Source organism: Erpetoichthys calabaricus, chromosome 3 (genome assembly GCF_900747795.2).
Source record: "Erpetoichthys calabaricus chromosome 3, fErpCal1.3, whole genome shotgun sequence".
Lineage (NCBI taxonomy): Eukaryota > Metazoa > Chordata > Cladistia > Polypteriformes > Polypteridae > Erpetoichthys > Erpetoichthys calabaricus.
The window spans coordinates 46301544-46327507 of record NC_041396.2 but is presented as its reverse complement, the minus strand read 5'-3'; the positions used below and the strand labels follow the sequence as shown (position 1 = coordinate 46327507).

Here is a 25964-nt window from a genome sequence, read left to right as displayed (position 1 = left end):
GCTTATTCACACTGGGGACAATAATGTTTATGTGCATACTCCCAATTACACCAGCAAAACCAGGAAAACCAGTGATCTGCATGAATGCCTCTTCCTTTAAACATTACCTCATGTGGAGTGGTGGGGAAATCTATTCATCTGTGTATTACCTCTCACATCGTAAGGGCATTCAAAGTTTGGTGCAAACTTTGCAATTGCAAACAATTACAAAGCTGCATTTTCCCCATGGTAAAAAAAACATAATGTTACCAACATTTATTTTAGCTGACAGTGCATGGCTTCTTCACCTAGATGGAAAAATCACATAACTTACAAGACTTGTTACGAATACTATTCCAAATTAATCTTTATAGAAGTTTATTGTTGTCCAGCGTTTTCAAAACATTCAGCCATTCCTAAAATGCATGTGAACATCTGTGTGAAAGCCATCATCTGGCAGCTTCTAATAGGTTAGGATAGCTCAAAAGCTTTCCTAAATCCTGCTGAAGTTAGGAGTAGTTTCCTAAATTAAGAAAACTGATAAAACGCTATTTGTCTTACTCCTATGAGTCGGCCCAAATTTGCGTCACTCTGAGATACAGTACTTGATAAATACAGCTACAGAACATAATAAATGCAGACGTAATTAAATGAACCAGAAACAAGAGGGTAAACGAAAATTGAATTTAACCAAAAACAAAATCTGATACTAGGATCTACTTCAAAATAAAGCTAACTACTGTATGCTATAGATTTCAATAACTTGTATATCCACTGAGAGATAACATAAACTGAACCCTTTGGCTTACTTCTAAAGTAATTTCCTCAGCGTCATTAAAGCAATAATTGAGCTCATGTGACAGATCTAATTGCATTGCGCAAACAAGGAAAAATAAGTTGGGAATAAAATATAACTTTGTTAAAACAAATCAAAACAAAACTTAAACCTCTGAAAGGGAATCCTGATAATAAAAAGCACCAATAAAACAATCTAAATATACAAAGAGAATATGTTTTTTATCAAGCTGAGCTTCCAGACCTTGAGGCTATCACTTTAAATGACTAATTGTATTAGTCCTTTGACCTTTAAGATAAATAAGTTTAAAATTTTGGTTACTTAAGCAATTTACAGTCATACATTTCTACAGGTTTTTAAAGAGAATCTTACTGATTTTAAGAGACTAACTTTAACCCTCAGAATCTGAAACTTCCAGAATCAGCTTTAAATGGACAGTTTATATGTAATGGCCTCTATTTTATACACCATTCCCAAAGCTTTGTGGTTTCCCAAAGGTTTAATACTTGTACTTGAACACCTAATAATAATAATAATAATAACAGGACATTTTATTTTATAACACTATTGCAATGTCCAAACTGCTTAATATATTATCCCATGTAAACAGTTTCAAACAACTGTCCAGACGTCTACAGGTTTTTCCGTACGGTAGTAATACATAACTCCACAATGATGGATGAAGGTTTATTGGAGCAATTGTATGACAAGGCAGAATTAGCTCAGCTACAGACAAGCACACACATGGCAATAATGTAATTGTATTGCAATTTAAGTGCAAACAACAATGTATTAGGCCACTTCTTGCTAATTCATTACTTACACTTGTGAATATCTTTACAATATTCTGATTTGTAAAAGCATAGTCTTCTGTGACATGTATAATTACTGTCCATGCCAGTTTTTTCAGGAGGTCATCTGCTAGCCAGTCTCAGGTAAGCTTAAATTGGCCAGTTGCAGCACTTGCACCGGTCATCATATATAAGACCAACATCACATTTCTTGACGTAGGTCACTCCGTTGTAACAGTGGAAAAACTGGTTGGGGTTGGTGGGGTCAGGATAAAAGCCATCATGTTTGTCTCCACAGAAGCCAGGTTGTGGAGGCCCAGGTGGCTTTGTGGTTGTGGTTGGTCCAGTTCCGGGAGTAGGGGGAGGTAATGTTGGGAAATCTAAAAAATAAAAGCAAGGTAAACAAAGTAACTTCAACATTTGTTTTTAATACTTGTTTAATTGTATTAATTGTATATTAATACCTTCTACACTGAACAGTTACACTCAAAAATATCAATCAAAAATCCATTTTTATAATCCACAATTGAGCTTCAAGGAATATTCTACATCAAATTCACTCTAAGTAGCTATTTCTGTCCAAAGTTATTAAAAAGCAGGCAATAATTCCAATACATTCCCAATGCTCTCATGTGCAAGGCAGGAATCAGTCGTTGATGGAATATCAGTCCATAATTAATGCATTGGTTAGCACACTAATACACTTCTTCTACTCAATCAATCAATCAAATTTTGAGTTTCTATACTTGTCCTTAGGCTGTGGGATTAAGCTAGAGTATTCAGAGGGACCTCAAGTGGACAGAGTAAAAATGTAGAAACACCATGCAGAAAGCGAACAGGTGGGAATTCAAATCGACATCCCGTGGGCTAGGAGGTTGTGCTTCTAAACACTGCATCACTGTGCTTTCCATTGATATTATTTTTAGATACCAATATTCATTATTTTTAATTATAATTCAGTAGCACCAGTGACTTATTCTGCACATCTACAGGTTTAATATCCCTCTCTCAATAAGTTTTCAGTTAAATGAAGCAGAAAATTAATGAGGTGTGTCAACTTTCATGATTTTAGTTAAATCCAGTAAAATTATAATACAGCATAAAAAGTGTTGATAGTCATTCAATCCAACTTAAGAACTCAAATCAGTTCAATTTTGTGTTTAAAAATGTTGATTCAACATCTAAAGTTCTACTTCCAATTCCACTACAAAGTGCCTTAAACCAGGCATTTATATAAACTGTCTTTTGAGCAAGTTTCATGGTGCAGAACCTACACGTATTTTAAAATAACTGCTAGGACCTCTTAAAAATTTTACATTCTTCAATTTTTTCTGCCAAGACCCCCATGACCCTGAGTTGGATTAAGCGAGTTTGAGCCTCTACTGCGTGGATAGTTGTATCTACTTTAACATTACCTCTTAACTCATGCCCTGGTGAGAGCAGTTAGGAGAAACTCTTTTGTCTATCCTCCTGTGACAGAGCCTGTTTCTCACAATATTTAATTTGCATTATGTGATGTAAGCACTTCTTGAGGTGGAGTCAGCACTGGCAGGGAGCAGAGAACTCGAGATTATTTTTTTCAGATTGTCATTAACAATCACAAAAATAGAAATAAGGGAAAACTTTGGACAGCTTTGGAAGAGAATTGGAAATGTTTTATTTTTACCTTTCTGCTTTTCTAGAATAGTAGACGTTTCACATTTAGAGTATTGCAGATATCAGTTAGAGGAAACGTTGACTATGTTATGAAAAACAAATCTGATCCAGGACTGCCACAATGGCATTAGGTTTTCACTCCAATCTGTTTTTATGTTAGAAATCAATGGTTGCTGGTTATTTTAATAGATTACTTTATCTTGCTTTTATTTTGCCATGGCAGCAAATTCTATTCAAGAATACAAAGTTCTATTTTGTATTCCTGAGAAAATCATTAAAATGTTCTGTGAACCCCAATTAATTTATACCACGCAATTGGAAACTTTTTTGTTTCCTTATATATTTCTAACTTTTTCAGTCTAATTGGTATAATTAGCGACATAGATGGTGCCTATTTATTTACATTTCATTGTTAATTGTTTGCTGGCTAAGAAAAAGTAACAGATAAAAACTGAAATTAACAACAATATGAACTTAAAATGGAGCCAATAAAGACAGAGAAAAAAAATAGAGTTCTGTGCACAATATATATGAAAAATAATCACTTTTCACAGAAAAATTAATTTAACAATATTGGACATCACTGAGATTGCAGAGTGAGAGCAAATCAAAGCACCAGATTAAGTAAGAAATTCAATGCGCAGCAGGAATTCATATCAAAGCTTAATAGCAAACCAAAAGCCAGTAATAATGGCTCACGTAGCCTGGAATATGCCTGGGGTATTGAAAATTTTAGCAATCGATAACATCTTCTATTTCAAAGAGTATATTTAACTAAACTGCAGTAAGGTCATGATGCTCCCTGGTTTCTCTTTCTTGAAATCCATGCTTATCATTGTCAATATTTATTTTAGTTTTCACTAGCCAAAGTACCCAGCATTTCCTGAGTATATTTATACAATGCATTAGAAAGCAAAAATGTTTGTATTTTTTAAATGTTGCCCCTTTTGTCAATGCTGCCTAAAATGCTAGTGTCCCATCTGACTTCTATACTACTTCTCTATCAATGTCTCTGTTGTTATTAACAGACGTCAGACACCAGGTAAAAGTCCAATAATTATTTATTTTATAATAATAATGTGCACCAAGCACCCTCCACTCCACAATACTCATAAATCAACAATACAATAATCAATAATCCTCCACTCCGAGACGCATTGCCACCCTTCCTCCTGACTCAGCTCCCCATCTGGGATCTCTCACAGTCCTTTATAGTCCTTGACCCGGGAGTACTTCTGATCCCTCAGTCCATGTGACTTCCCAGCACTTCCGGGTCAGGTGAAAACTCTGCTTCTTCATCCTGGAAGTACGTCATTTCCTCTGTTGCTGTGACTAAGACGTACTTCCGGGTTATAGGGAAAATAGCAGTCCCTGCTCCTTCCTGCAGCATCCCCTGGAGGCCCCCATGGTATCCAGCAGGGCTGTGATGTAAAACTCCACTGTCCATGATGCCCTGCTGGAACTCGGGGCACCTCTATGTTGCAAGAAGGGCTCCACCTGGCGGCCTGGGGGTATTGGCCAGGATGAATGGGGATTCTCTTAGTAAACAAACCTAATGTTTTTATAGTTTATTTAGGAGAAAACAAATAATAGTGAAAAGACCTTTTGATTGGTCTTTTTCAATTTAGATTTTGTTTGCGTGTATTGGGCTTTGGCAATAAGTACTTGATCTGGTCTTTACTCTTCTGTCTTTTGTCTCCTCTTTTAGCATTAGGGAAAGCATAAGGGCACTTCCAAGAAGACATTAATGCTAGGATTAACCTGTTTCTTTCACTACAACTTTTGTTCTGTAGTCTACCATGATAAAAGTCCTGCTGCCTCTTGACATATGATTACTGCCTGTCCTGCTTGGTGCCATCTTCTGATCGCCACTCCTCCTTCAATCTCCCAGGCATCATAATCTGAACTGAGTTCTGAAACTTGGAAACAACTGACTGCAGAGAAATGCATCAGTTGCAACTTGACCCTCTAATCAAGAGGTAGCTTGTATCAAGTTTCTGTGTGAAGTTTACACATAGTTCCAGTGTCTATATGTTTTTTTTTACTGTTGGCCCAGTTTCGCTTAAAATCTTAAAGATGTACAGATCTGGTTGACTGAAAGTTATAAACCGATCCAATGTTATTGCTTTCATGAGTATGCCTTGCAATGGCATACATCAACAGCCAGTTCTTGCTTTGCAGTTCATTTAACCTTGAATGTCTCCAGCATTCCATGACCCTGTATTGGAATAACTATTTTTCGGGAAAATAACAAGCAGCTTTCATGAGTTTGAGATAGTTAGGAAAGGCTACCCAGAAGCTTTAATAACACTATATCAAACCTTAAAGGTCTGATTCAAAGTGTTCCAATTTAAGGATGTTGGAAAATGGATGGATGGATGGATGGTCCTGTACAAGTTACAAATTCTGATTACACCAAAACTGACCATTTTGTATCAATAAATGATAAAATGGTCACCACTTAGAAAACATGCCAACATGGACCAAAAAACAAATATACCAATATATTCCTCACCATTATATGGTAAGACAGGGAGAAACACTGTTGAGGTTGTAGATAATACAACTGTTACAGCAATCCTTGATATCCATTAAAAATGTAACTGCCATCCAAGAATAGTATCAGGTTACTCAAGACACTCATTACTCTATAAACTGTGCTTGATTTACACCTATTAACTGTCAGTAACACTGTTGGGTATTTACATGTTACTTTTCAGGCTGTGACTTTTTCAGTGTCCTTATCTTGAAGAATCTGAGCAGCAGTTCCTTGAGAAGCCTGCTCAGAAATGCGTACATCTCTCGACCAACTGAAAGAAACGTTACTTGCCTACATTCAGCAGCTGACGCAGTTTGGACATGAGGGGACTGATGCCTTCCTTGCAGAACTGCCCTGTGAAATCATCCAAATCAAGGGCCCACACAAATGCTCCTCCTAGATTCAAAGTCTTCATCCATTGCACCTACAAAAACAACAACAACATTTATTTATATAACACATTTTCGTACAACAATGTAGCTCAAAGTGCTTTACAAGATGACAAAAAAAGCTAAAGGACAAAAAAACATTTAAGCGCTTAGCAGAATACAGCTAAGAGAAAAACAAGCTTTATTGTTGGTTTTCACCTCATGGGTCAACACAGCCATAATCACATCAAAGAAGTAAGAACTTAAAGAAGACCCCTGGTACAGACCTTCTCTAAGTGGGATATTGTCTGTTACCTCAACACTGCATTTAACCTGAGTTCTCACTTCCTCATACATATTCTGGATAATCTTCTCATACTTCTCTTGTACTCTTGTTTCTCTCATTCACTTCCAGACCACCAAGCCAACTTCATAACTAATTATTCTATTCATCATTGCCATCTTCATCTTGCCTTTACGCATCAGAGGCATCTAATTTGATAACAACAGAGTTGCTGTAAACCAATATACTTGTTTACAAGATTTGTCACTGATGGCAAACTGCCTCCTGTAACATATGTGGTAACCAGCGACACAATATACCAGTGTAACCCTCAGATGGACACATGGCTACAGAGTTACGTGCTGTTAAATTAATCAATGTAGTTACGCATAGAAAATTATACGTTGATTCAAAGCTACTGAGAAGAAGAGGAGCCATAATCAGAATACAAATCTGGAACCAGGAAATGATTAAAACATTAACAATGTGTAAAATTCAACCAGCTTTCTTCCATTTTCATTTTTCTTTGTCTAACAATTTTTTTAAAGTAAAAATTGACATCGATCTAGGTTATTTACAGATTTAATTATTTTTTCCTCTTCCTAAACTCCACTTACACAGACAGAAAGCTGTCAGTGTTTTTTCATCTTATGTCACAGCTCATACGTCTACAAACTGAAATTTAGACTTTGATTTCTTTATTAGAATTACTCTAGCATAATTGACAAATTCTGAAACTACACACACAGTAACACTGAAGATGTGACATCAAAGGTACAGTAGAAAATAAATAATCTGAGAGTAGAGGAGATCATTCAGTCTATCAAGCTCATGTGATTAGCCAATAGCTAAGAAGTCTCATCCAGATACTTTTTAGGTGCGTCTGTGTGAAACAACTTAATTCCCAGGGGGTCTGATTTTACTGAAATTCATTTTCACTTATTCTTCAAAGAAATTTGTCCAAAAAGTTGGAAAAAAGGGTATACATTTATGAAATTTCAACAACTACCATTTAAAAGCATGGGCAAATTTTCAAAACTGTATATTTTAAAACAGAGAAATATTCTGTGTGCCTACAATTACGGAATAATTTACTTGGGAATTGTCTAAGTGGTTCTCACATGGGGAAACATAGTAGGAAGGTTAAGGTAGGGATTTTCAACCTGTGTGGCGTGCCCCCCAAGTGGGGTGTGGACACATGTCAATGGGGGCGCAAAGTTTGATTGAAATCTTATTGATCTTTCAAAGTCACTAATTCATTATTCATCCTCTAGGGGGCAATGTCACAACAATAACCGTATCTGTTTTGTGATCACTGGTGACCACTTGTTTGTGCGCGCTGCTTATAGCAAAGGACAAATCCATAGAAGGCTAAAAAGTTAAAAATAAAAACAGTGGCTGTCCACAATAAGAAAAGTAGGCAATGGAAATACTACTAGTGTAACTGACATCAACGAAGATGTCAGGGTAGTGGCAACCCGAATCCACCACTGAACCCGATAAATGATGAGCCATCAACATCACATGCAGCACTAGCATCAGAACAGGGAAAGCACGCTGTCAGAAGTGCAAGCAAGCAAAGGAACTATGATGAACGGTACATAAAATATGGGTTTACTTCTATCATAGTGAATGGCGAACAATGTCCACAATGCGTTATACTGTATGTTCTGAGGTACTGGCAAATGACAGTCTGAATCCTGTTAAATTAACAATACACTTGACTACGAAGCACCCAAACCTCAAAGATAAACCCATTTACTTTTTTCACCATAAAGAGTCAGGGTTGGCAAGCCAAAAACAAACTATGCACAGCCAAACCATCGCACCAGTTAAAGCACTGATGACTTCATTTGAAGTGGCATATTTGATCACTAAAGCAAAAAGGCAATATACGATTGCAGAGACTCTAATTCGTCCAGCAGCAATGGTGATTTCTAAAACTTTGTGCAGAGATAAGTTTGCCAGCGATAATGAGAAAAATCCATAACACAATTAGACGTTTTCCATCCTATCGTACATCGAAAGCAAGTGCTGCTCACGTTTACAAACAGTGGAGGACAATTTAAGACTGGCAGTGTTCAGCATTGAACCCCGAATTCATAAGATGGTGAGTCAGAAACAAGCTCAACCATCCCACTGAATAAGGTAAGTTCTTGGCTTAGATCATATGGTGCATGTAAACAACCTGCATTATGGTGTGTATGTATCGTGGATAGCCTATATTATTATGATGTGTGCATCCTGATGTATTTTTTATGTGGTTGAAGGGAAGGGGGGGCTCAAGTCCAAAGTACACACAAAGTGGGGGGGGGCATTTTTAATAAGGTTGAAAACCCATGGGGTAAGGAACTAACCACTGTCCTGTTTCTGCCTTTAGAATGGTAGAACACCCACTGGAAGTTATGTGATGTCACCCCGGGGAGAACACACATGACTCTACCTCTTCTGCTCTCCCAGCTATGTAACAGAGAATCTGACCAGAAGTCGATGTTCTGTCTGCAACCTGCTAACCAGGAGGTTAGATGTCTTGACAGCTAGTGACTTGACCCTTGGCAGCAATGCACCAACTCACTTGTTTTTGGCGTTTTACACCTGGTTTTTCAATTTTCTTTGACATTAAATGGGGCATCCTCTGTGACCGCAGCATTTTATCCTCTCTAGTTTTGATTTATTCACAATATGTATTTTACTATATATACTGTTTGTATAAATAGTTTACATTCTGCATGTTGTGTTATGTTGGAATTGTGTTGTTGTCACTATTCTGAGAAGACATACAAGTAAGAATTTCATTGATATTAGTACACATGAAAACTTGAACTTCACCCTGAACTTGCACTTACTTCTGTGCCCGCTCTACCTCCACTCCCTACCAAGACTTTTCCTTGTATTTCCATTTTCTCACCCCATTCTTTAGAGTGCCTATCAGGTTTATTACCAAACCGACAAGCACAAGGGGCTTCTGGGAAACTAACAATGTATAGATAAACTGTAATACAACATTAAGACACAGACCTTCAAGAAATAAAGCAGAAGGCTACAGATAAAGATGTGGGGCATTGTGACCATGAGACAGATAGTGAGAGACAGAGAGAAATAATGATAGCAGTGAGTCCAGGTCTGAATCCCATTAGCAGAGTCTGGCATGGATGGACATTGGGCTGAGGGATGGTTATGTATATTTAAGATAATTTTTTTAAATTTCTACAACAAAATTTTCAGAAAACACACACAGGCATACAGAATTGTGCTAGAAAATACTGACAACTACCTTTGTCACATAGCTGTCAACAGTGTCAAAGCCAACCCATTCATTGCCTTTAGTGGCATAAGGAACCTTCTGATCATCAATCCACTGCATTGTGGTGCCTTGAAGGAAACTGCATATCTGGAAGAAAATTTTAAGTTAATTATATTAGAAGCTTTTCAGGGCGAGTGCTGTGAATTAGGTACTTTACATTTTCAAATGTTTAGAGAATGCAGAGAATGCAACATTAGTGCCCTCTTGTGGTGTATATGAATGTGACCATGTGGAAAATGTATGATCACGTGATCACACAGGCAACAAAGCAATATTTACATTCTTACTCCTTACATCAAGACCCAAGTATTTATTTCTGAGCAAGTTTTTCATTCACAACTGACATCCTTAACTAATCAAAATATGATGAAACATAGTAGATTTTTCCTCACCTCATAATAGGACCAGAAACCAGCCTCTCGAGTGTAGGGTCCAGCTGAGGCAGCTCCACTAGCTGGTGCCCCCACACCATTCTGTGTGCCCGACAGTCGGAACGTCCGTCCATAGGTTGGGAAACCCATGTTGATCTTTTCTACTGGGGTACCCTGGTCTCTCCAGTACTTGATGGCAAATTCCTATTGGGTAACAAAAACAAATATGGTAAGAAGATTTTGAAGTCAAATGGAAATATCATTAGTTAATGTTCCCTGTGAAATTTTCAGTAGGAAAATAATATTTGTTTAAAGGATCATTCACCAATTTAGAGCTCAGCAACTAAATATCTAATAAATATAAATATCTAATATTGCTTAAAGTCATTCATGTTCAAGTATTCTGGTAGATTTTGGACTCTGATACTTACAATGTTGAAATAGATTAAATCGCCTGAATCTGCAGAACCTCTGTATAATGGACTGTTGTGACCTGTGAAAGGATCCCAAGCACCATGGAAATCATATGTCATGATGTTGATGAAATCCAGAACTCTGTGAAGGAATTCAGTATTACAGTAAATAGCAGTGGCCCACACCAAACATAGGAACGTCAGCCTGTCTACCACACTGAGATTAAAAACAAAATCATAATCTGTTTAATACAGAAGTATTACATGTGAACATGATGAAATTTGTTCTATGTAAAGTGGATATACTGTATACATCTGTAAACTAAAACAATTTGGCTATAGACTAGCAATGTGAACTGTTCAACATCAATAGTTGTTGCCCAATGAGACATCATACAATACATTTTGCATAATGAACACTACGAGATTTGTACTGTTCTTATACACCTACTAATACATAAAATTATATACATTAAGTAACTTTGCCTTTGTCAGCAAAGAAGAAGTTGAAATGTTATACTAATTACAGGGAATAATAAATGATATTGGAGGCTAGAGAGAGACATAAATAATGTCAAAAATATGAAATCAAATAACATTTACTCATGTGTGTCCATGAAAAAATTTCATGTTACTTGTGTTGCATAATCCAGGTGCTCACAATATCTCAAACACTTGTGTTTTTTCTAAAATATTGTTAAATAAACCTCTTTTGAAAAAAAATGGAAGGTGCTGAAATGTGAATAAGTATTTGAATTGATGACCTGCCTCCCCAACTCATTCATTGGTCATTTATGACTCCAGCTGAGTAACAGTTTATTCATTGGCTAACACTGTGCTTCATGTGATATTATCATTGAAAAGATTAAAACTTAAAGAAAAACAAATGAAAACATCACCAGTAAAAGAATAGGCCTCTCACTTTTGCATATTTCAAATGCTTCAACAAGCAGAAGGTCAATTCACCTGTGTAAACTGCCGCTAAATAGGTACTCCAGTTGTGGATATGAATACTGTATAAACGTCACAACAGGCAGCAACAATTTAAATGCTTATTCAGGTTGGGCACTTTCATTTTTGCTCACAGGAATGTTTTCAAGAATTGTTTTTTTGACAATATTTTAGTAAAAGTATGTGTGTTTGGGACATTGCGAGCATATAACTGGATCATTTGAGATGAGGATTATGTGAAACACGTAACGTGAGATTTTATCATGGACGTTTTGGTGTTGTTTGCTGTTGGTCACCAGACACTTGCTCTATTAGAAATGTGCTCTGTTCTCTATGAAACAAGACATTACATTTATTTCTTGGCTCTCACTGCAAACCTCTTGGGTAAGTAATATATAAAAAAAAATTAAATTTTTGGATGTAATATTCCTTTAACCTAATCTGCATGTCTTTGGTATATGGAAGGAAAACTAGACGACCTGGGCAAAAATCTATGCAGATAAAGAATCTGTAAATGGACAGCAAATACTCAGGCTGGGATCTAATTCCAGAACTCTAGAGCAATGAGTAGCATTAACTACTTCTCCACTTGTATCGTAGAGTACTTATATGCTTTTTAAATAAACGTATCATAGTGCTCATGAAGAAAGTAGCCACATAAAATAAAACATGGTTGATGTACTACTAAGAAAATGAAAAGATTATCAGGTTTGCACTGCTTTCTTCACGTCGTCATCTGTTTGGAATTGACGACCACCCAGATGTTTTTTTTTAGCGGTCCAAAAAGGTGGAAATCACACGGTGCCTAATCTGACAAATAAGGAGGATGTGGAAATACCTCAAACTTCAGTTTCTCCAGACAAGCCTTGATGTTCTTAGCAGTGTGTGGGCAGGCTGACATTATCTTGCAGCAAAAGGACTCCTTAAGACAGCAGTCCCCGCCACTTGGATCGAATAGCAGGCTTCACATCGGTCTCCAGCAAGTCACAGTAACTTGCACTAGTGACTGTAGTACCCCTCAACATGTAGTGTTCGACAATAACTTGGGTGCATGAGTGGTAGCGAGGACAAGACAAAACTTTTTATTCTGCTGGAATCCATGCACTTCCAGGCAGGTGGCACAAGTTCATTGAGAATAGTGGAGACTACATTGAGAAATGACATTATCAGTTTTGTTCAGCTTCGTTCCATTTTCTAATAAATCCCATATATATACATCTCTTTCTATGTTGGAAACCAATGCAAATCCCTTCACATGACCTCATCATTCAGTAGCAACTCAGAAATTTCTAAAATTTTGGATCCCTGTGTTAAATGATACTTCTTTATAACTACAGGCAATTGGGTTCAAATTTCAGTACACATTCTCCCAGTGTCTGTGTCTATTTCTCCTGACGCTCTATTGTTTCTTCTGTATGCCAGCAAGAGGAACAATGGGTTAATTGATGACTTTACATTGGCTCCATGTAAGTTAATGTGAGTTTATACATGAATCAGCCCAGCAGTGATTTCTAGTCCGGCGTTGGTTCATGTTATAAACACAAAACTTGATAAATTTGATTACCGATTGGTTAAATGACTTCATTGGGATTAATCAACATTACTCAACACTGTTCATTATAAACATGGTCAGAGAGTATTATGCATTTTAAATATAATAAATATTAATCAGTGCAAAGGTAATCATCAGAAAGGGACATAGATAGACAAGATAGCTTCTTAAATTGCTCTCCCATGAACATAATGGAATGACAGAGATTATGGCAAAAATAAAGTTTATACATTAATCAGACTTTAACTGTTGCCAGGTGGAGACTGTTTTTGAGACCAATGGAAGGTAGTCTGGCCCTCTTTGTGGGTCAATAGTCTGACAGGAATACCTGGTGCCATCAATGGGAGCTTTAGGCAAACAACCCCAGGACTTTTGTAGGGTTATGTCTGGCTCAGAAAAGCTTCAGAAGAGGACATAGTTGATCTTGGAAGTACTTCCAGGATTAACCTAAAAGCCATTTCTTCATTGAGTTTAGAGTTGTGATGAATATTGTTGGCCAGAGAACACCAGTCAAAAGGAAGAAAGGTCAAAGAAAGGAAAGAGAGATAGATAGGGGTGAAGGAGCAAGAAGTGGGTACATTAAGGTAGACAAGTGTGTTAACCGCTCTACAAAGAAGTTGGATGACACCTTTGTACTTAGGTTTGTTTTTCTCTTTCACAGTTTTTTCCATTGTTACCCCTGTACCCTTCTGCATTTATTGTACTATTCCTGGGCTGCTCCTTGGGTTAAGGGTTGGCTCAGGCACATGCCCTCCAGGCCACAGATACTGTATAAAATAATTACTACAAGATCAGAATCGTATATATCTTATGATACCCTATAGACAATGTTTGTGTATTAGCAAATTATGCACAATGTAATTTAGAAAACTGTTCAGTAGATACAATTACTTTATAATGTAAAGGAAGCACCTAAATGTAAATGTCCTTGTTTAACTCTTTAGTCACTTAGCCATCATAGCCTCTGACTACAGAGTATACTACTTACTTGGCAATCTCAGCAATCTCATAGCCATTATCGATGTTGGATTTCCCAGCAGCCACTGCAGCTGTAAGCATAAGTCTTGGCTTCCTAGTGGTCACAGCTTCATCTTCAAAAGCTTGCATAAGTTCCTGTATTAACATGTGACAGGTTAATTTAAAGTTGCTTTAAACAGAACCAGACATTTTTCTTAAAATTGTCACCTACTTTTACCACTGTAAACTATACATTACTCATTTTTATGTTATTGCCTTTCAGAACTAGAGTTCCTAGATGAATACTCCACTCAGCAGTTTTCCATATTTAGTGGCTTCACACTTGTGGCTGCTGCTTGACCACCAAAGAGGATGCTGAGGTCATCTGTGGTTACAATGGTATTGGTAACCCAGTTTCGACAGTCAGAGCCCTGTATTAGTTTTTTGGCAAATCAACAAAAATGGTCATCAAGGTTCACTCAGCTTTCCAGTTCACTAAAATCTGTTTACTGCCCCTGTTAAGGCACACCTACATTTTTGTAACTACAAATAAAACTGGCACAGCTGTCCCTGCCAGTTAATTTGTGCTATCCCTGAAATCTTAATAATTGACATAGTCCTCAACATTAACATTTGCAGTGCACCATGCAGAGTATGTGTCTCTGTTATATGGGATTTGTAAAAGCAGCGTTAATGTATGTAATGCGCTATCTATTGGAATGACAAATGCAACGAATTTTATTACTAAAAATGTTCATGATGTTCTATATTTTAGAATGATAGAGACACAGCAACTGGGCAGACACACCAACACTTATCATTTTATTAAGGTAGATGTGGTTATTCATCTTCAGCTGTAAACTTCAGCTTACAGATCACAAGTAGAAGTTTTTCATAATTCTCCAGATAATATCGAGGGAGTAAGCAATGGCTAATCACAAAGGCCATACTTCTTGACACTATTTTCTAAACAATATATGTGTGTTCTTCTAAGCAAGCCATACATGAAGCAACTCATAACTTTATGTTTTCAATATCCAAGCAATGTGGGCGAATGTACACCCTAATCTTACCACTTCCACCATCAACACTTGTTTTTGTTTTAACCATTCTAATGTGAATAGCTTTCTGGTTTATAATTATTTCTGTAACTAGAGTGTCCGTCAACCACTACTGGAGACCTATGACCTACAAAGGATCAGGTAGAAGATTGATGTATAGATAAATCAATGAAAGGATATAATAACAGAGTGACAGATAGAGGGCTGAATGGATAAGTGTTAAGTAGACAGCTCTTTGAATTTGGATCTCTCAAACTAGTTTAATATGTGCCTCCTTTAATAGAGGAAGTGGTTGCCACTGGTTCTCCAATACTGAACCTAACATAGGATTAAGTTCATGGTGTCTTTTTAGCTGTTAATTAGGGTTAAAACAAAATAACTCTCTAAATATATTGCTTGGTCTTTTATACAATACATCTTCTGTAGCAAAACTGATAAAATCCTACCTTAACCAGCAAAGTGAACCTTGGTTTGTCCTCAGGTGGTCCTCCTCTAGCTGCAGGGTACTCCCAGTCCAGATCAAGGCCATCAAATCCATGCTGCCGCAGGAACCTAATCACAGACTGGATGAATTTGTTTCGGTTTTCAGGAGTGGATGCCATAGTGCTGAACCTGTGAGACAAGATCTCTGTCAATCATCAAGAATCTAGTTGGAAAGACCCTATAGACAGAATGGACAAAACCTTTTGTTCCTTTGTGGCAGTCTAGAAGGCCAGACTTGAATTCTAGCTGTAGATCATATCTGTGCAGAGCACTTAGGAGGACATAGCCCAAAATTATTTGATCATCTTAACTGGTTACTTTATATGTGCACATCATGAGTAAGTATGAGGGTGCTGTTATGACACACAACCTCTCCAATGATTGATGTGAGAATACAGAAAATAACAATGGGATAAAAACATCAGACAAAAATTCTGGTAAATAATCAGACCAGGTCAGTGCCAAAAGATACAAAATGAACAGTCAAACAAAGCAAGGGCAAAACGAGAATCAGATGTCAAGGGCAGAAAAAAGTTCAATAATCTGAAACAGAACCTGACACTAGGGCCTACTAGACAGAGAAGCTAACTATCACTAAAGAAAAACTAAAGTTTATCCAACTTGGGGATAATGCACAGCGGAACTGGTGCTCTATTTACATCGTCACCACCCGTGATGTAATGTATGTGACAGTCGTGGTCATGGGATGCATCCTATCGCATCACATAAGAAAAAAATAAGAAGAGGAAAACATTAAAACAGACTTTTCAAAATAAATCAAAATGGTTAGATAATATCAAAAACAAATTCTACACCATTAAATACCTCAAAATACATGTATACAAATTGGCGACTTGTGGTCTAATCTAGGGCAGTTTCTGTTTTGCACTCATTAATGATGGGATTGGCATTCATAGAGGCAGTGGTGTGGTCCAAAAACAGACAGATAGTAATGCAAATGAAAAATCAAGATGGTGAAATTGAGTAATTTCATGAATATTGCAGTCATACGTGATAAGTTTCTAATTCCCTATCCCCTATGTCAATTGAAAACCCATTAATGGGTGAAATCAGGAGAGACACTACGGCAGACACTTTCCCTCTTAGCTTTAAAAAGTCTCCTTACTGGGTAGTGCCAAAATTCCATCCTCCCACTGCCAACAAGGTCTTCAGCTGGGGGTTCCTGTAGACATATGGAAAATAATCAAAATGTCAAAATGGGCTAGATACAAACCGGAAGAAACTGCAAAACAGCGTCAACACAATGTTACTTATTTACATATGTGTTACTTATATTACTTATGCTACTTATGTTACTAATTTTAAAATCGTATATCTGGAGAATACATTGAAAATTTTCCTCACCTGTTTTTAAGGTTGTTAAAGCTCTGATAGAGCACCTCATCATTCCACTCATATGGGATAATTTCATTGGCATAATTGATGACAGAGAATGCATAGATGAGATGGGTGCAAAGGTTTGGATCCACATTTTCAGGGAGGTACCTCCCAACTCCAGGCCTGTACTGGGCCCAGTTGGTAAAGTAGCATACCAGTCGTGTAGCAGAAGCTGTAATAAAGACATTGGGAACTTTAGAACAATGCACTGAGAATAATAAAAAAGAGGTATTTTTATACATTTATTCCTTTACTGTACCTGCTTGCAGGAAAAACAGCAAGCCTAGACCTGTGGAGAAAATAAAAATAAAGAATTACGAAAAATGTGCCAACATATTTCACTGCTGTGCAAAAATCATTAGAAACAGCTGTCCTGATGACCACATTTTTAACAAATTATTTCAATAACAAAAAAAAAAAAATATTGCAAAGCTGTGAAAACAAAGTTCTATCAGATTCCCAATACAACATCCCACGACCCTTTGTGTCATACGCTTTGCTGTTTTCATTGAGCACTACGTCTTACATACATTCAAAGAAATGGCATCTTTTCAGCTGTGTTGGGAAGTGTTCAGTGACACACCCGATTTTTTATTGCTTTTTAAGGTAGCGTTTAAGAGAAATGGTAAAACTACCTCTTTCTCAGACTCCACACCTTTTATGGCCTTCTTCTCAGCTTTAGCTACCCTCCATCATTTTTTTGGTCATGGTTACATTTTTGTTTATTCATTAGTTATAATTTTCCCTAAACTATATGAAGAGGCTTTTGCTTTTACAGTGTTACGACTCCTTCCTGTTCCTGACTATGTGTTAGCCTCTCCTGTGTTGTTTGGCTGCCGTATATTATGACCTATTAATGCTTTTCCCTTAGTCGTTACCTTATTTTCAGTCAGCACCTGCAGCTTTTTTGGAAAGATAGTAGAAATACATTTAAGATTTACCATTTTAACAATTTAAAGGATAAGTTGGGTCAAAGTTATTTCTTCACAAACATGGAGCATGTATTTTTTAAAATTTATAGAAAACAACGTTAAAACAAAATTTTGCATGGTAAATGCATATATTACCATGTTTGTGAATAAATAATTTCAACTTAAAAAAATACGAAACTTATCTTTTAAGGATAAGCAGTTTTTTCAATGGCATTTGGTTGTAGCCTTCATTTACATAGTCTCTGCAAGTCAGAGGCAGCTGGCAGTGCGCTTTCATGAAACCAGTTGCCTAGTGTGGCATGCCCAGCATATCATTCCATCTAGTAACAAAATCAAGCAAGGGACGGGCTCTGGGTGACAACAACTGAAAGATCATTTGGAAGTACAATGCATATAATGCAACTTTGAGGAATAAGGAACCCACATGATTTGGACTTCACAAACGCAAGAGAAGTTTGTTTATCTGTTATCTCATGTTTATGTACCATGACAGAATGGAAAAAAGAAGTAAAAGGGAAGAGATTGTGCCTCAACTCACCATAACTGTTAACCCTTCAAACAGAACTGCCTCCATCAATCAGCTTGCTATTGGCTGTCACCAAAAGGAGCGAGCAGTCAGTAAGTTAGATGTGCCTAATTATTTTAAGCTGTTTAAATTGACATGGTGCAGCAACAGGATCAGCAACAGCAGTCAGTAAGGTTCACATGCCCACAACTAAAAGTCGTGTAATGTGACGTTAGCTTTACATTAACCTTTTGCTTGTCCTAAGAATCTTTTTGTTTATTTTTCTATTTCTTACACTCTGCATCTTCCTGATTTTTTTTTATCAAGATGGATTTGCCTTTGCCCTTGTGGTACTGTTTATTGTCAGTTACTTTTTTATTGGCTGCATATTTGCTTCCCCACTCTCTCTGTTGCAAATTAATTTAATTTTCAGAGTCTTTGAGGTGAAGTACCATGCCAAGGTTCTATTTGCTGATTTTACATTGCCATTTAATGCAATTCCGTCAGTTATTTTGGTTAAAAGATTAACAGTAATAGACATATCAGTAGTTGTATACAGCCTGGTGGCTGGATCCTTCTATAGGCATATTTTGGGAGACAGAAGCAGGCGAATAAGGTACAGTAAAAGGGATATATATATATATATATATACACATACAGTTCAATTTTTTTCGCTAAATCCCTAAACCTTGTCTCTCACCAACCACATACATTTTAATAGTTCAACTCATAAACTGAAATAATCCCAGAAACCATGCCTTCTCCAAATTTTATTCCCACCCTAATCAACCCACCTCCCAGGACAAATAATAATAATAATAATAATAATAATAATAATAATAATAATAATAACCTGCTAAAAGAGTTAACTTTGCCATGTTGTGTCTGCAGTGCCCTTTTTCTTCTGCTCGCGTGGAGTGCAGGCTGGTGTGTTAGGCTCAACAAGGAAACCCTTTTTATATTGCAGGACTGTGAAGAAAACAGAAAGAATAAAGGAAGTGAAATTTTCTCTTAGTCAGTGTCAAAGTGTCTGACTTGTGAGTCATGTGGATCAGAACTTCAAATTTGTCCATCATATTCTTGCCATTCAGCTTGACAGAAACAATGAACATTTGATTTAAATATTTGTGACATTACAGACACAATTCACACACACATTCATTGTTCCCCAATGTTTTCGTCAGAACAGGTGAGTTGTTCATTAAAAACAATACAGATATTAATCAGCAGCCTCTCATATATTAAAGTTTTGGTTTGTGGTTTTATTTGCTAAGGAGTAGTTGAGAAATACAGTCAGGCGTCATTATCTGATGATAACTTAATGAAACACGAGCAGTCAAATGGACTGGTCAGCAACTTAACTAGACAGTGTTGACTGACTATAATGATCTTCACCTCTGATATTTTTACCAGCAGATATTTCCGTTGATTGTGCATATGTTAAGATATTTTTAAGTAATTCATCACAATATAGAATATCCATCCAGCTATTCCAGATAGTCTAAGTGAAGAGTAGCAACAGCATTCAACTGGAGTGCAGGAGGAAAATAAAAATCAATCTATCTAAGGTAAAGCCTGTGTTGTAAAGATATTTGTGAAAAGAAGTAGTTTTCTTAAAGCTGTGACATCACCTTAACAACTGCTCTTTGTTTTGTGTATAAGACATTCACCAATCATATATATATATATATATATATATATATATATATATATATATATATATATATATATATATATATACTGTATACACTTACTGTATATGTAACCACAAACACAAATATATAATACATATAATATCTATTGCAAATGTATAATACATAAAATTGTCACATGGCCGGGTGCCCAGTGTTCTTACCAATTGCACCCATTTCCCATTAATTCTATCATATGCTCAGATTTTAGACTCCTTTGTGGAAGTCATTCAAAGAAGACACCTGGAGGAGGTAGTAGCAAAGGAGAGAATTTAAACAAACCTGTGTGCCATTATGAGTATTGCTGCACATCTTCTCTGTGATAGACTAATACTGAAGACTTTCAGCTACCCAGTTATTCAACAGAAGTGTGACAAGAAACGCTATGGGGGCTCCTTTATACCAACAGCAATACACCTGCATACTGTCTCATTGTGACTGGTACCACCAAGTAAGGAATTTCCTTTGTTTCTCATGTTCTTCCTTTTTAGTCATTCTGGTGTATGTTCAGACTATAGTCTATCTATCTATGTACAGTACCTAATAATAATGAATCATTTCATTGAAAGTGACTTCTTTCGTTTCATTTAAATTTAGTGCTTATACTTCTTACAGCAACTTACAGTATATTTGCATTATTGTACTGTATGTCAATTGATGTATATAAAGAGCTTCTATATAAATCCAAATTTTCTACTGAGGACAAATAAAGTTCCATCTGTATATTTATCTATCTAGCCATCTATCAAACTGGCCAGTTATGAATTGGTGTGTGGAATTTATACTGGATGAGTTATGTTCTACCTTTTATTCCTTAAAGTCTGTAGTAAGAATAACTTTCCTGTATGTTTTTTGCATGGCAGTACATCTACATCTATCTATCTATCTATCTATCTATCTATCTATCTATCTATCTATCTATCTATCTATCTATCTATCTATCTATCTATCTATCTATCTATCTATCTATCTATCTATCTATTCCACTTTGTCATCCTGTTGAAAGCCGTGAAATGGGGGTCTGGAGCCTATCCCAGCTAGCATAGGGTGCAAGACAGCAACAAACCGTGGACAGAGAACCAGTCTAATGCAGAGATAACATGCACATGCCTCCACACACACATTAGGGCCAAATTAACATCGCCAATTCACCTGACCTGCATGTCTTTGGAAACTGGGTGGAAACCACAGCACTCAGAGGAAATCCATGCAGACACGGTGAGAACATTCAGACTCCACACAGGGAGGACCCAGGACACCAACCCTTACTGCAGAACTGTAACACCATGCCACCCTGTTTTACTTTATATTGGAGAAAAGTATCCTCTTTTTCTGACATGTCATTCAGTCTATCTGCCTTCAACATACAGCACCTAACACAAGAAAGGATGTTTTCTTTAATCGACTAAAAAAGGGGTCTGATTGGTCACAGAGGCACAGAGGAGTAGCAGTACGTGAGCTATCCAGTACATCAGGGTGCTATATATAAAGCCCAGCTTGCTTGCTTCACTACAATCACTTTGTCCAAGGAGTGAAAATCAGGCATTATGGTCGCAGGTTTCCCTAACACAGTACTACCAAGTGATTTATTACTGGTAATTCACCTAGTGTCAGGGGTTATCAAATGGGCACCTCCCTTCCTTTGTGTTTTATTCTGTATGCCCATGACACCTCCTCTGCCAGGCTCAATGCGTATGTTAACATTAAATAGGTGTTCACTAATTATTTATGAGCCAACAAATGACAAATTACAAGAACAAGATAAAGCAGAAATCCAAGTGCAGAAGTTAGAATTTATGTGGTACGGATTTATATTTGACTATATAAAGTTAGCTTTTAATTAATACATTAAAAACAGTCATTAATAATATCTTTTAATCTAAAAATGCTTCCTATAAAATACCATAAAAATTTGTGGACACTTTACTTTTTGTGGTGTGAGCTGAGACATTTTTAAAAATGTTAATTATTTTCAAATGTTTATTTTTTTATTTTGAATGTATTTATTCAGAGTCATGCACATTGATTGCTTAATAGCGACACTGATTACTTTTGAATCAGGTTTACAAGCATCACTACCTTAATGTGCTGCATCATCATATTTTGCTTCTTTTTAGGACGCAATCTCTTTCTGCTTTAATTTTAGAAACTCGGCCTTTTGTAAATCGTTCACCACAAAATTACTGCCATCTTTTATTTACAGATTCATTCTAAATGAAAACCAGGCACTAGGCATGCAAACATTACGGCTTGTTCCTGAATCAAAGTTCAAGTGCTGGGGATCAGCTCAATTAGTGCGCATTTTTCGTGCATACGTCTGTTTGTTGACTGTGTTTGCCAGCTGTCTGTTAGGACTTTTATATTTCTGAACATCCTGGCACATGCTACAAAACCCCGTGACACAAGCATTTTACCTGTACTTTAACACTCTGTGCAGATGAGATGGTCCTGAAATGACAGAGCCCAGCTGCTCTGTAGGTGTCCTCCTCTGAATGGCAGAGGTGTGGATTAACAGTTAGCCAGGGAATGCACACAGGTATAAATACCACTGACATGCCCATCACAGGAACAGCCCACCATGTGAATTGCATGTTGAAGTGAAGTGGGGGGAAGGGGTCAGCTGGAAGCACTGGAACTAACAGAAATTACTGTATGTGAAAAGAACTAACAAGGTCATTGCTGGTTTATGGTCAGTCACATGCCATCCCAGATTGAAGGAGACTGCAAGGTCTGGGAATAGCACAAGGTGAGCAGGGGGCCAAGGACCACTAATTATCTACAAGGAAAAAGTAGACTATCATTAGCAAGATCAAAATAGGGGTCTGACTACTTATTAACACGGTGCTGCAGCATTTACAAAAAATAAAGTATTATGCTATGAACGTTTAAATAACTGGTTATTTTTTGTAAAAGGCGTTGTCAATCCAAACAAAGAAGCTGTATGGTGTGATAGATTCTGCAAAATCCAACAGTTAAACACATATTGCAATTAAGTGAAGCATGGGTGTGCAGCTCAGTGTAATACATGAGTGGGTTTAGCCCGACTAAATGACCCTTGTAGCTGGGCCTGCTTCACACAGAACTGTTCGAGCTACTAGATACCATGGAGTGTTGTTAAGAGTACCACCTAGAGCAGTGTTTCTCAACCTCTATGATCAATCAACCCAGTTTTGCCTTTTTAAATTTATTGACGACCCACTGGCAGCCATTGCAATGAAATGAACGGAACTGGAACAGTGTGGGGATGGGGCCCCCTTGGTGAAATGAGCTCACTGGGAAATATATTGTGCAGTGCTGTTGATCACTTAAGAATCCCACTGCAACCCACTCACAAACCAAAAATGTGGCAACCCACTACTGAAAGATTAAGAACTAGAGAACCTTTTAAATTTTGACTTTATGCATTAGGTTTAACTGATGAATAGCTTTTGGCTGTAATATTTTGAATAATGTAATATATATATATACAGTATATATATATATATATATATATATGGGCGGCACGGTGGCGCAGTGGGTAGCGCTGCTGCCTCGCAGTTGGGTGATCTGGGGACCTGGGTTCGCTTCCCGGGTCCTCCCTGCGTGGAGTTTGCATGTTCTCCCCGTGTCTGTGTGGGTTTCCTCCGGGCGCTCCGGTTTCCTCCCACGGTCCAAAGACATGCAGGTTAGGTGGATTGGCAATTCTAAATTGGCCCTAGTGTGTGCTTGGTGTGTGGGTGTGTTTGTGTGTGTCCTGTGGTGGGTTGGCACACTGCCCAGGATTGTTTCCTGCCTTGTGCCCTGTGTTGGCTGGGATTGGCTCCAGCAGACCCCCGTGACCCTGTGTTCGGATTCAGCGGGTTGGAAGATGGATGGATATATATATATATATTGTTATACATATATATTGTTATATATATATACACAAAGTTACCCTTCACTTACAGTTGCTTCCATTTGTGGTCCCTATCAAATTTATACAAAGTTTAAAATAAACACCTTGTACTTTGTTCTGTTTGACCCTAGTTTATTTTTCTTAGTTTTTGCACACTGGTTGTTTGGCTCTTTTCTGATGTTACAGTTCATTATTAATTCCATAAAACTTGCAGGTCACTGCCTTTAAATGGTACCAAAACAGGAAATGATCAAAACCACAGCACTCAAATGATCTTCTACAGACTACTGTGGTTACATGAGAAGTTTTGGCAGAAGAATATCTGACAACTGTTTAAAAGCATGAGGCGCTGCCTGTGAAATGTCTCCTGCTTTGAAAGAAACTGCCTAATGCTCTAAAACTACGGCTGAACAAACACAAAGCCTTTTTCATGCTGTAAATTCTTCTGGTCAGTGTCAGATATGCAGTTTACAGGAAACTATGAGAAAAAAACATCAGAATAACGTTTGTTGGCAGTCAGTTGATACATTTATGACATTTTTATTCTTTATAGCACCATAAACAATGATCACATCCTCAAAACACTTTACAATTACAGTTCAATTCAATCGATTACTGCAGGGTAGCTGGCACAATAAAACTCATTAAACAGTTATGTGGCAATTCTAAGTTGTGTTTGAATGGGAGCTTTGATGGATTGGTACCCTGCCTAGTTTGCTGCTTGAGTCCCCATGATCCTGAATTAGATTAAGCGAATTTGAGATTGTTATGTGTTGTGCTGTGTATGCCTTTTATTGTGACTGCCAACCCAAAGCACGTTTCATTGAGTTTACCTGTTCACCCTGTATATGCATGGGTTGCTCTTCGTTCCCTCAGGTTTTACTTCTGCATCCTAATGACAGTCATGTTGGGTTAACTGACCTACCTATGCAAGCAAGGGTGAATGTGTCACACAGTGGTGCAGCCAGAATAGGCTTTGCATACCCCGAGGATTGGAGTAAACATACAAAACAGAAAGACAAATGAACATTAAATGACCAGTTTTACTCAGTCAGAACACTGAGTATTTGCATGTTGCAGGCATTTATGTTACAACATAATATCATCAGATGAATATATTGTTAAAATTACATTAATCATGCAGAATTAAAAAAAAATATTTCCAAAAATGATTTCATGACCACTTTCTTTCTTCTTCAGGTTGGATTTATGATTTGCACCATCTCTTTCTAAATACAGATAAACATAACCCAGATTGAGAAGGCTTGTGAAAACACTTCTTGAACTACTCCTCTAAATCACATTTCACTACGGATGCCTTACCTCCCTTGCAGACTCCTTGACCTACCAAGTCTGCTCACCAACAGGAAGAATGAAGATAAGAGTCTTCAAACTGGCTCGGACTAATATAGGTAGCTTGGGGCAGCCCCCTGTGAAAGTACTAAAAATAAAAAATAATAAAAAAAAATGAAATGATAGTGACCTGCTTGTGTAAAATAATAAAATACTAGATCTCTGATTAGATTAATGGTTAAGTAACAACAAACACAATACGTTATCAAAGCTCAAGTTTCTGATGTCTTCTTGGCACAAGAATAAACAAAGTGGGATGAAAGTTTGATCTTTTAATTTATTTATTTCTATATCAGTGAAAAGTGCTGAGGTCAGCATATGAAACATAACAGAGAAAGTGATTCTGTTAGCACCTTTGCCATTTTTGAACAGCTATTACTTTTTTACCAGCTGGTTGCCCTTTTTTTGGGAGGGGTTAAAGACAGCGGTGGGTCATGGAAGAGACACAAGGCTAAATTTCAGACTTTTGCCCAGATTGATTGCTCTTTATTGAGCATCTGACTTTTTCATAAAGAGCCAGCAATTGCTGCTCTGTTAGTGACCTTTAACAGAAATTCATCATGCTACTGTGATCTTTGCCAATAGTTCAGGTCACAGTCAAGCAGATTAAGTGCAATGCCTTTGACAATCAAAATTGTCTATTAAGATGATTATAAGCACTTTATAGTAAGCAGAGTTTAGACATTTTTGATCACAATTTAAATGTA

General features: G+C 37.1%; 1 protein-coding gene across 1 annotated transcript; it reads right to left on the bottom strand.

Moving 5' to 3' along the window:
- Positions 1 to 1448: 1448 nt before the first annotated feature.
- Positions 1449 to 25347, bottom strand: LOC114647987 (acidic mammalian chitinase-like). Its single transcript, XM_051925562.1, has 12 exons — positions 25228 to 25347; positions 19193 to 19308; positions 17162 to 17191; positions 16870 to 17074; positions 16631 to 16687; positions 15468 to 15633; positions 13992 to 14116; positions 10519 to 10642; positions 10109 to 10291; positions 9687 to 9803; positions 6053 to 6185; positions 1449 to 1946 (listed from the first exon to the last, which is right to left on the bottom strand). Exons 2-12 carry the CDS (start codon positions 19215 to 19217, stop codon positions 1717 to 1719), a joined length of 1395 nt encoding a protein of 464 aa, XP_051781522.1. The 5' UTR covers positions 19218 to 19308; positions 25228 to 25347; the 3' UTR covers positions 1449 to 1716.
- Positions 25348 to 25964: the final 617 nt, after the last annotated feature.

Excerpts from the sequence above, each read along its gene's own strand:
- LOC114647987 (XM_051925562.1), bottom strand. The coding sequence starts at position 19,217 with ATGGCAAAGTTAACTCTTTTAGCAG. Across the intron at positions 17,192-19,192 it reads AAAGTTAACTCTTTTAGCAG|GTCTAGGCTTGCTGTTTTTC; the intron begins GTTATTATTATT and ends TTTTCTCCACAG. Across the intron at positions 14,117-15,467 it reads GGTTCACTTTGCTGGTTAAG|GAACTTATGCAAGCTTTTGA; the intron begins GTAGGATTTTAT and ends ATGTTAATACAG.